The sequence below is a fragment of the Bombina bombina genome, chromosome 5 (assembly GCF_027579735.1).
Source record: "Bombina bombina isolate aBomBom1 chromosome 5, aBomBom1.pri, whole genome shotgun sequence".
Classification (NCBI taxonomy): Eukaryota; Metazoa; Chordata; class Amphibia; order Anura; family Bombinatoridae; genus Bombina; species Bombina bombina.
The window spans coordinates 260,713,634-260,726,629 of NC_069503.1; the positions used below are offsets into that span (position 1 = coordinate 260,713,634).

General features: G+C 37.4%; 1 protein-coding gene across 1 annotated transcript in view; it reads right to left on the bottom strand.

Moving 5' to 3' along the window:
• MALRD1 (MAM and LDL receptor class A domain containing 1) overlaps positions 1-12,996 on the bottom strand; it is a 998,487-nt gene that overhangs the window by 317,711 nt on the left and 667,780 nt on the right. Inside the window, exon 24 of the mRNA XM_053715701.1 lies at positions 7,617-7,774. Coding sequence (XP_053571676.1) covers positions 7,617-7,774 — 158 coding nt within the window. The remainder of the gene's footprint in view (positions 1-7,616; positions 7,775-12,996) is intronic.

Below are 12,996 nucleotides of genomic sequence, written 5' to 3' on the forward strand. Positions count from 1 at the left end.
GATATATACAATATATCTTAGGAAGCTCTAGGTCCACCAGCGCTCCAGATGAGGGTTATATTAAATGATCCTCGAAAAAGACAATAAATACAGTAGTTTAATACTGAATATGCCTAATGACTGCAGCTAACCTAAATCGAAAGGGGACTCTCTGTATCCCCCCTTTAAAAATAGAAATGGAAATAGAATGGTAAGGTTAGCGCTATCCAGCAATTGATATATAAGGGTATAAATAATAATATATATAAAACCACATATATAAAATAAATTAAATGTGTACAAAAACCTAAAAAGAAAAAGTCTTAGTTAAAAGTTACTGCAAGTAACTAAAAAGTCTAAAAACTCAAATACTGGGACAATTGAGCAGTTCATATAGATCCAAAAAGCTTCTTCAGACTTCCAATTCCCCTATGGGTGTGCACTTACTTGAATTGACCTCAATCAGTATGAGGTAAGTAGAGACGTAATCATTTATCACAACATCCGCTGTCTGCATAAGCCTCTTGTATGGAATACTGGACCCCCTTATTGGTATGGAGTATTTGCGGGTAAAAACTTTCAAATCCTCTTTCGATAGAGTAGGGTAGAACTTCAATATGGTGCCATAGAATGCAAAGAAAAAAGGAAACACGCACCCGGGCTGTGCACAGGAGACAATAGAAGCAAGTCCAGAAGAATATGATTTAGTGAAGTTTTCTGGGCCAGCACCTTGTGCCTCTTCCTGCTGAAAGCTGCTTAAGCTGTTGTATTCTACTGGAGCTCTAATTTAACTTTCAGCAGGAAGAGGCCCACGTTAACAAATACCCAAGAGAACTATTTCCGAGTTTTGAAATGGGCTTATCATAATCTCTATTTCGTTTGGCGAGAAACTTTCTTTTCAATCTCGTCCTCTGCATTTAAATCTGTGGCCAGTTGTTCTATCCTATATTGCTTTTTGAGATAGTTTTTGACTTCATAATCTCTATTTCGTTTGGCGAGAAACTTTTAATAAATTTTGACCATTTATTAAAGAATGCGACAATCTCGCCCTCTGCATTTAAATCTGTGGCCAGTTATTCTATCCTATATTGCTTTTTGAGATAGTTTTTGACTTCATTTACTGTGGGGATAAATCTTGATTTCCATTTTTTGAAGATCAGATTTCTTGCTGCAAGAAGTACAAGATTTGATATCTTGGCATCTCTAAAATCCTCCTTGTTGTTAATCAAAAAGATAATATTTAACGGGGAGAGTTTTAGAGGTTTAATTTTTACCACTTTCACTAGCCAAAACTCTAGTTTATACCAGAATTGTTCTATTTTTGGGCAAGACCATATCATATGCAGTAAATCAGCCGCTAATAGGCTACATTTTGGGCATTTCTTAAAATCAGCATTATTCCACCTAAATGCTTTGTCTGGTGTATAGTAGATCTGATATATGAGTTTAGTATGGGACTCTCTCCATGTTTCAGATATCGTAGAATTATGTAATAGCGAAAAGGATTTCGCAATATGCGTATCCTTATCTATGCTCATAGATAGATAGTCCGACAATTTTTGAGCTAATTTTTCAACATTACTATTACCCTTCTGTAAATTCAGGAGGGCATACCATGGGGATATGGAGACACGGCCAGCCCTAATCAGGGCCGGCCATGACTCCAACCTTCCCCACGACCACTTCCACTCAAACTGAGCAAGCAGCTGACATGTGTAGTGCCTAGCTTGAAGATATGGAAAGAAATCTTGATTGTTGAGATTAAATTCTTCTTTCAGTTCTTGAAAAGATTTAATAATTCCTGACTCTGTATGATGAAGCTGTGCAACCTGACTAAGTCCTTGCTCTTGCCATTTTTTCAAGTGCAGAGCCTGGGACCCCTCCTGAAATTCTATGTTGCCTATAAAGATTTGATACCTGGGAATACTGGTATTTATTCCCAGAAGTGTGCCTATTTTCTTCCAAGCCAGAATTATTACATGAATAGTTTTGAAATTTCTCACTGATTTAGGTATTAAGTGAGGTGGTGTATGTAAGAGAGATACTGTCTTTAAAGGGAATATTAGGCTATTTTCTAACCCGTTATCCGTAAAATAATCCGCTTCTGCCACCCAATCTGCCGCAGTACGACCCAGAAAAACCAGGTTATAAAGATAGAGATTTGGGAGAGCTAATCCCGCAAATTGCTTTGCCAGATATAATCTTTGCAGAGCAACTCTAGGTTTCCTTAACTGCCATATGAATTTCCTTAGTGCGACATTGAATTTCTTGCTATCTTGCGTTTTTATAAAGATCGGAAGGTTCTGAAGAGTATATAATATTTTTGGCAAAATTATCATTTTGTATAGGGCAACACGCCCCGAAAGAGATACAGGTAAATTCTGCCAATCTCTCATGAGTGAAATTGCGCATGTAAAAATTGGGGTAAGATTTAGAGAATACCATTCCCGAGGATCTGCAGAGATATTAATCCCCAAATATCGGAATGATTTCAGAACCGTCTTAAATGGATGATTTAAAAATGACGTGCCTGTCTTCCTTAACCCCAGCAGTTCAGTTTTTTGTTTGTTCATTTTATACCCTGCGAATTGGCCAAATTGTTCAATTATATTGAGAATTATTGGGATATTCCTGGGAGTGTTAGAGACATAGACAAGCAGATCATCCCCATAGAGAGACACTTTCAGCTCCTGTTTATTAATCTTAATGCCTTCAATGTAGTTTCTAATCTTTATAGCCAATGGTTCAATTGCCAAATCGAATAACAAAGGAGAGAGCGGGCAGCCCTGTCTTGTACCCTGTTCTAAGCATATAGACTGTGACTCCTGCCCATGCATAACTAATTTAGATGTTGCCTGCCTACATAGATTGTTTACCAGGTTTAGAAATTTATCTTGAAATCCAAATTGTTTTAGTGAGGTTAGAATATGATCATGGCTGACTCAATCAAATGCCTTCTCGGCGTCGATCGCTATAATCGCCGCGTCGGATATACTTTCTGCTAACTTTGTTTCACTGTTCTTAAAGTAGTCAATAGATAGGAGGAGTTGCCTAATTTTGGATGAGGAGCTTCTTTTTACGAGAAACCCCACCTGGTCTTTATGAATTACTTCTCCCAAGCCTCTTTGCATTCTCTTTGCCATGATTGAAGCGAATATTTTGTAATCCGTGTTCAATAGTGCGATAGGTCTGTAGGACTCTCTGCACTGTGGATCTTTATCAGCTTTGGGTATTAATATAGTATGAGATGCTAAGAAGCTGGGGGGTATTAAATTATTCTGTTGGAAAAGATAATTAAAAAGAATCGTCAACTGCGGAGTGATTGCTTTACTTAAACTTTTATAGAATTAATTTGGCAATGAATCAGGACCCGGGGCTTTATTTTTTTTCAGGCTTTGAATTACTTGACTTACTTCCAGCTCTGTTATTGGAGCATTTAGCCCTAAATTAAATTTGGAGGACACTTTCATAGGAGAAATGTCTTTCCAAAAGCTCTCTTTTATGTCCACGTTTACTGGATTCGCCGCATAAATTGCTTTGTAATATAAAAAAAAAGATTCAGAAATTTCTTCCGCTGAGGTAAATAATTTATTATGAATTTTTTACCAGTTTAGCCAATAGTTTGCCTGATTTGTTGCCAAATTTGTAAAAATTAGATTGATATCTAAGATCTGCTTGAGTTGCGTTAAGAAGTAAGAGGGTATCTCTTTCTTCTTTGGCTTTGATATAATTTCTCCAGTTCACATTGGACGAAATATTTATATACCTGTTATAAGCAATGATTACTGTATTAATAACTTGTCTTTCCCTCAGACGGGTTTTTCTCTTAATATTTGCCATATAAGCAATTATGTCCCCCCTCAGTACCACTTTCGCTGTTTCCCACAGTATCAAAGGACTCGCCACTGAGTCTTTGTTGTTTCGAATATATTCCTCCCATCTTTCTTCTAACCACTCTCTAAATTTTGCATTCTTGTCCAGATACTTAGGATAATAAAACACCTGTCTTTTGATGCCAAGCTTTGAGGCTGAAATGTTTAATGTAATAGGAGCATGATCGGATAATATAATTTCGGGTATATGTGCACTGGCCCCCATGTGGTAGAGGCTGTCATTGATTAACATCAGATCAATTCTTGATAAAGATTTGGTTGTTTTAGAACAGCATGTATATTTTCTAGAGTCAGGGTTTTGAACCCTCCAGATACAATACAGAACATACAATTTTAAATAACTTTCCAATTTACTTCTATTATTAAAATTGTCTTCCTTTTCTTGTTAGCCTTTGTTGAAAAGCAGGAAGATAAGTGCATGTGTGTGCAGAACTATATGGCAACAGTTTTGCAACAATGTTATACATTAACAAGGGCACTAGATGGCAGCACTATTTCCTGTCATGGAGTGCTAGTTGGTTGGTTGACCGGGTAAAGCAGTGAAATTCTGCTATATCTAAAATTCATAGGGAAGGAGAATCGATCATGGAAAATTGCATAATGAGCTCACTTAAGGCTCTTGAAGACTTACTACAAGCTCACTTTGAATCTCTTACGCAGACTATTAAGGATGTGTTCCACCCAGATTTACCCTATGCAACACACAATGCTCTTCGCACTACTTTGGAAAGCCTAGACAGTTCTCAGGACTATGGTAACTTCTGTACTAATGTTGCACCGAAGAACATAGAGGAGGTAGAGCGCTACCCTCAGAGATGTCTACCCACAAGAAGAGGCGATAAGCAGGAAGATGTTGTGCCTTATGCTTCGATAACCAGTATGTGCAGAGATAAGCCTCTCTTGTCCTACACTTTGTTAATATCCCAAAAAGATGGCCAGCAGAAAACATGGATTGTGGAATCTACTACTCTTACGGTCGTTTGGAGCCCTGACAATCGTATCTCCCGCCCTGACCACATTGTCTCCTTTGATAGCAAACCTGTCACAAACAAGGACCACTGGAATAACTTCTGGAGCTGTAAGGGTGTATTCTGAGTAGGTTAATCTGGACAGCATTGTTTGGATCACTCAAAATACTGAAGCACTCAAAATACTGGAAGCTCTCAAAATACTGAAGGTCCGGAATTAAGTACCATGTGTCAACAAGTTTGGTTACCATACATTTCAGTACAACCTGATGCTACTGTTACTATATTTTGCCATATAGTATGTCAATGTCCCAAAAAGATATAATATATCTAAGATGCCACTGTGGGTTTTGTGGGCATTGTTATAGCCCATGTAAATATCTGCTAAACTTTACATTGTTTTTGTTTTCTATTTAGTGGTATTTAAGTGTTAAACATTTCTACTATGTGTTGGAAATCTACATAGTCAACCATCTTGCTTTCCTTCTAACCGTTGAGCTGCCAGCGGCCGGGGCAGCAAGACACACTCTAAGATAACGGTTGGCGATAGATGATCTATCTACTACATAAAGATTATCTGTGCTGTTTATAGTCTGTCATTGCCGATTATAGTATTGCTAGACCTTTAACTCAGATTTATATTAGCTCAGTTACTCAAAATCATATAACAGAATCTCACTCCTTTTCAAATTAAATTTAACAATTTCTATCCTCTGGGGTAGTGACTTACTGGTTACCTCTAGTCTATGAATGTATTTTTGTTCTCAAACTGATCTACCTGGAACAATAATATATAGGGTGTCCTTTACAACCTGAGCTTAAACTAGACTTCCACTAGACATAGTTGCCAACAGAAGCCAGACAGAAGTCACATTTCACTCCTCTATAGCCTCAATCATTCTTTCACTAGAAGTCTGGCTTTAGTCATTAAAAAGGCGGGAATGCACATAGTAGACTGCTTGAGGAAATATTTATTTCACTTCAAGTGATCAGGGTTCTCCTTCTGACCATTATTTTACACTTTATCTATCCTATTCATTATCACACTCATCCCTATATTTTCATGTACATCTCTGGTGTTAAAGGGTCCATGAGTACCCGCTTATATCATTAGATCCCCTCACATGAGTCACTTATGAGCACTTGGGTCCATGAGTGGCCCTTTGAGATTTAGGAGGGATACATATATTGTTTAAAATGAGGTTCCATATTCTGTTATATTTCACTTTTGACCATGATGTTATAATCTTATCTTTTTTGATAGCCTGAGGAAACAGCCCTTGCAGAGGCTGAGAAACGCGTCACTTTTAATAAAATTGTTTTTATATACACTTGCTGTGTTTGGTGGAGTCTATCCAAATATCACTCTGCCCTTTTCGTTGGATATCACATCACTGTTTTCCTGGGTGTGCAGTAAGCTGTGGAGTACAGTCAGCTGGGAGGCTGTGAAATCCCAGCCTGCTCTTACTGCACCTGGGGGTGCTTCAAATTCTGTAAGTGCAATCATTTACCGTATTCCTTGTTTTCCCTGTCTAAATGGTATTGAGCTATGGTTGTTGGTTCTTTTACAGACAAGGGGCTCCATGTACGAAGCAGCGAAAGCTGCTCCGTAGCCTTTGCGGGGGAGGTTTGCATATGCGAGCCTGCTTCCCGCAATGTAAGTAGCAGCGGTCATTAGACCGCTGCTTCTTACACCCTACGCCACCTCTGAGGTGGTGAGGGAAAATCAACGAGAGCTTGCGTGCTCTTGGTGATTGACAGCCCCTTCAGTCACGTAATCTGCAGCCTGCTATAAACCCTTGTGAGACCACAGATGATCAGACTCATACTCCTGCTGTTTCACTTGTGCCAGATACAAATTCTAGTGCTAGCCTTATACACAAGAAAAAATGCAAAACTTTGAATACCCCAATTATGCCAAATATATTCAGGTCAGATACAGGGCTCCTACATGCTTTTTATGCAAGCAATGTGCCTTAATCACAGCTAATATCAGTTGCATCACTATATATCAAAATGAGATATAAATAATATCAAATTAGATATTAAGTCTGACACAAGACCCCAGCTTTTCCTTTCATGCAAGTATTATGCCCAAGAGGGACCTCAGATCAGGTGCATTATCCCTCAAGCCTTCTATATGACACTTCTATATGTATGTTCAACATAGGCCTTAGATCAGACTCATCATGCCAGTTCCTATGTCAAATTAAATTTCAGATCAGCTCAATGGCCTTGAGGCAACCCATGTAAAGCTATAAGTTCAAAATTGTCTTGAGAACAGTGCATGGTATTGCAGTTATATACCCAAATTAAATCACAGGCCAAAAGTACACCCTTTGTAGCCCATTAAAACCCAAATATATGCCCAAATTAGATTTTAGATTAGTTGATGATTCTGCAGCTCCTATCATGTATTAAATTTGCCAAAATTAGACATCAAATAAAATGTATGCCCCCTGCAACCCATCCATGACCATAAAAGATTCAACAATCTATATCAGATTAAATTTTTGACCACTGCAACTTCCTCTGGCAAAACTAAAGTCCCAAATTAAGGCCCAGATTACACGTAGAGCACTATTGATAGTACAGGATGCTCCATCAAGTGCCAATGCTAAGAAAAACACACAATCTGGTATTAGTCAATGGTTAAAAAAAAAAAATTACCAGAGGATGTTTAGCATGCCAGACACCTTTTTAACAAGCCCAATCAGTGTCAATTAGTGGCCCTTGGCACAAATAAAATAAATTAACAGCCTCTTATTTTTTGTACCTTAAGTGTTCCTGACTGTGGTGGTCCGTAAACATAGTACCAAAAACGTACTCTACATTTTCCATATGTGGCTGGGAAAAAATGTGTGGTGAATATTCTTGCAGTTCCTCCATTCTCCTGTAGGGAAGCATTCGCATACAGAAAATATTTTCCAGTACCTTTGAGAGAAAAGAAGCAACTTTTAGATTTCTGTTTGTGTGTTTTAATATGAACATAATTGTAAATCACATAAAACTAATATAATATTAGAAATAGGTAATCCTCAATGCCATCAAGCTACCAGTGTATACTATTTGTCAGATTTAATGGGCAGTCAGGGTAGTTGCAAACAAACACACCCTTGCACCCACAAAATGAAGGGGTACATTGGTATATTTACATTGGCATTTGCAGGGGCACGTATGGCTGTATCTATGTATCTATCTATTTATTAAAGTGAGTGCTGAAATCAGGAATTTCTTTACTTTTTAATGTTGGGGGTGAGAAATTAACTCTGGCAATAATGTAACTTTGAAAATAGATACAACAATGATACTGTTATAGTATATAGTTACTGATATCTAATGTTTGTGGCAGCTAACATATTTTTAATTTTATTGTCAACATAAACATAAATTGCTTATCAAAATGTCTATGCAATCTGTGTTGCTTTTTTAATTTAAGAATAAACTTTATTATAAAACATATATGTCTATGGGCGCAAAGCTTGTCTCAGATTTTGCTAGTATATAAGTACGTTGCTTATACAGATATTAAATAATAATTCAAAACTTAATCAATAGCACTTTGGTGTTTTGTAGAGCTGAAGGGGGATATCTATCAAGCCGTCAACCCCAAAAATACTGGAATTCCGCAGCGTAATTGTTGCAAGCTTGATCCGACCTAGTTATCAAAGCCTACAGACCGGCAAAAGTTGAAATCTGTGACGTAACATATGATCTGTCGGTCTTAATCCGACACAGATCGATGCTTACATCTTTACAGATGTTCCGAATACACATTTGGCACTATTTGACACTTTTTAAAAGTTATCAAATAGTTAACAGGTACGCTCGCGGCTATTCCGGCCCAGCGTACCTGGTTTTCAATCCGCCACCCTGGAGGCCGCGGATGCCATAGGAATCAATGGGAATCTGAAAGCAGCGAAAACTTATGTTCGATGCTGCCAGATATCCCTTTGATTTCTATGGTAGAAAACCAGTTATGTTTACACCTAACACCCTAACATAAGCCCTGAGTCTAAACACCCCTAATCTGCCACCCCGACATCGCCGTCACCTACATAATGTTATTAACCCCTATCCCCTATTAATCCTCCATTCCCTGACCCCGCCGCAACCTAAATAAAAGTATTAACCCCTATCCCGCCGCCCCTGGACCCCGCCGCCACTAAATAAATGTATTAACCCCTAAACCTCTGGCCTCCCACATCACTACCACTAACTAAACCTATTAACCCCTAAACTGCCAGCCCCATGTCTTCAGGATGGACCCGCTCCGTACCAGATGGATGAATATAGAAGATGCCATCTGGATGAAGACTTCTCTGGATGGATGAAGATGGAAGAGGCCTCCCGGATGAAGACTTCTTGCCACCCGGATGAAGATTTCTTGCCGGCTGGATGGATCCTTCAAGCAGAACTTCAAGAACTGTAAGTGGATCGTCGGGGGTTAGTGTTGGTTGTGGGGGTGCTGGGTTTTACTGTTGGGGGATGTTTGTATTTTTTTTTTTACAGGTAAATGAGCTGATTTCTTTGGGGCAATGCCCCACAAAAGGCCCTTTTAAGGGCCATTGGTAGTTTAGTGTAGGCTAGGGGGTTTTTTTTACTTTGGATAGGGCTATTAGATTAGGTGTAATTATTTTTTATTTTTGATAATGGGGTTTGTTTGTTTTTCGTAATTTAGTGTTTTTTATTTTTTGTAGTTTAGTAATTTTTAATAAGGGTAAATAGTTTATTTAAATAATTTGAGTAGGGTTAGGGTTTTTTTAATATGTAATTTAGTTAATTTAATTGGTAGTTTTATTTAAGTGTAGTATACTAGTTAGGGTAGGTTAATTAATAGTTTAAAAATAGTTTATTTTAATTCTACAGGTAAGATTAAATTTATTTTAAGATAGGGATGTGGTAATTTTAATTTAAAGTTAGCGGCTTGTTAGGTTTAGGGGTTAATAGCTTAATTTAGTTTATGGCAATGCGGGGGGCTGGCGGTTTAGGGGTTAATAGGTTTAGTTAGTGGTAGTGATGTGGGAGGACAGAAGTTTAGGGGTTAATAACTTTATTTAGGTTGCGGCTGGGTCCTGGAGCGGCGGGATAGGGGTTAATAACTTTATTTAGGTTGTGGAGGTGTCCGGGAGCGGCAGGATAGGGGTTAATAACTTTATTTAGTGGCAGCAGGGTCCGGGAGCGGCGGGATAGGAATTTAGTGGCGGCGGGGTCCGGGAGTGGTGGGATAGGGGTTAAACATTTTAGTATAGTTGCAGCATTCAGTGACAGCGTATAAATAAAGTTGGCAAAAAGCCGAATAGATGCGATTTCGATGACTGTTAGTTAACAACAGTCCGATACTCATCGCCCCGTACTTGGTGCACGGCTTTTTGTCAGCATTTTTTATAAATATGGAGATCGTATTCAGGTCCGTGGCCGCGATGTTAGGTGAGCGTATTGGTGCCGTCGAATTCAACAAAGTGTACGGCTTGATAGATATCCCCCATAGAATTATTGTACAGGCAATAAGCACATCTAGGTAAATAACCGTTTGCTTTTCCCAGAAGTATTTTGTATACATCATCACCAATACACCAGAGAACCGTGGGTAAAATATGCAAATTATGCATACAATACAAAGAGCAGGATTTGGACTGAGAATTTAGTATTCTTATTACCAAATTTAAAAAAGTCCAGTATTGTTAGGGAACACACGAAATTATTAACATGTACAAATAGATTCCTTTTAAAGGAAAATAGAAAATTGAGTGGATCTGAATTTAATAAAGGCTTAAAGCAAGGCAGGTCTTTAAGAGAGGCTGCTTTTCACAGTTCCCAATCACTTTCTACGGGAAGAACAGAGCTGCTAGCTTGTGTATGTAGTGAGGTTTTCTTTTGTTAGAAATAATGAATAGCTTGTTTTTCACAACAACTCTCTTTGTTCCAGAAAGAAGTGCCTGCTTTTATTTAAAGAATTAGCTGTACAGTAAAAGAACTTTATTAAAAGAAGAGACTGATATCTGACACATGAGATACTATGTATATTCTGGTGTGTGGTGATATAAGTGCAGGACTCAACTGGGCTACCCCTAATTCTGATATGCTCCCAGTATCAGAAAATATAGAAATCTAAAGCAAATGGGGGAGGGGTGCGCTCAAAGATCAGAGCAGTGAGTGGGACTACCTATAAATACTGAAAAAGTAGGAAAAAAATGGGATCCAATCTGTGAGGGAATACTATCACACTATGTGTGTATTACCGTGAAAATAAGGTGCAATAAAGGTGTCTGGTGTCCGTGTGGTGTGCTAAAGGCTCATTAAATAATGACAAACTTATGATTAAAATGACACTGTCATGTGTGTTGGGTTCCGTTATTATGTGGCAGTTAATATACTTGTGGCGGTTGATATACTTGTGGGTCCTCAATGGGTAAAGTATAATATAGAGGCGATGTACAATCCAATATATATGTTATACAAATGTGATGCAAATGCTATGTAAATGCAATATGGATGTGTGAAAGCAATATTCAAAGTGTAGAAATTAAAAAGCTGTTGCAAATAATAGGTAAAAAATTTTTACTATGAAAGGTTAATAAATTCCTCATGGGAATCTGTTATACAGATATATGTATATAGGTAGATACATCCAGGTTAATTAAAACATATGCGCAATTATTATGAAGGTTGACACATAACAATACATAAGCAAATGAAGTGATACACTGTGTCAGTAATAATAAAAATAGCTTAGTAAGCATAGACAATAAAATCGCTAAGAATAGCTGTTATATTAAAAGGACACTCTTGTCCGTATGATTAAGTCCTTGATCAAAAATATCACAATTGCAGTTCAGCGTGAATCATGTAAGAAGTGAAAAGTTGTGGCCACAACTATTTGTATGGGATCCAAGGAGCTAACTTCCAATATATGTAGCTTATTATATCCCGTAATTAAAACTGAGTAATACAGAGTTTATCAGTTGCTCACCCCTACCTTTATCGCACCTTATTTTCACGGTAATACACACATAGTGTGATAGTATTCCCTCACAGATTGGATCCCATTTTTTTCCTACTTTTTCAGTATTTATAGGTAGTCCCACTCACTGCTCTGATCTTTGAGCGTACCCCTCCCCCATTTGCTTTACTTGAGATACTATGACTGGGTTAGCTGATAACAGACTTTTGATCATGGTTACACATTTATAGGTATTTACAGGCTGCCTTTTGATGCAGTCTCTATAAATGCTAAACCTCAGTACCTACAGCTCATTTCATACCACAGTGTTTTGTATTTTTGCAGCTACTGACATAAAAGAGAGGAATTTCTTTGAAAAGCAATTTAGAATTAGTTTGGTAAAATTATGGGACTGGTTTTTAGTACATTGCAGTACCAAGAAATTAAATTATTTTCATGTTTTCTTAAAACTTTAAAATGACTTTTCATCACCTTTGCACATTAGCAACATTTTAATACCATATTTTCAAAATAGGGTCTGTGGAAATTACAACCATTATGTTTGATGTCCTTTTAACAGAATATGTAAGACTACTTATAATGAAATGTATGGATCTCAGAGTGATAAAATGAAAAATATCTATAAGAGACATTGAACAAATTGTAAAATATAATAATTTTCTAAGGTAGGCATCCATAAAATATTGCACTTCATTATAATGAGTCATGTTAGCATGAGTCAAGCTAATTTATTTTTCCATGCCATTCTGTGTTCATTATGTTTAGTAGTATGCATACAATTTTAAAGGGAAGCAGCAGTTTCCATCAAAGAATCAATGTTAATAGGATTTTTTAATGAAAGTAAGGGCTGTCACTGTTTTATATAAAATCTAAGTGCCAGAGATATAAGAAAGTTATAATTATAGTAATATATAGTATATTCCTCCTCATAGGTGAAGCTATACTAAACATGAGCCCAGCTAATCACAGGTTTGATTCCAATCTAGCTGATTGTGTTTATCAGCTGTTTTATTGGCTCCTGACACAGAACAATCATAATGCAAATGGTATGACCATTCTCATATTGTAAAAATATTGTATCAGGTATCAGAAATGTCACTTATGAATAGCAATTGAATTTGGAAACCACAATCCACCCAATCACTAGATATTGACTAAATATCATTTTAAAGCACCACAATAATTGCAAGAA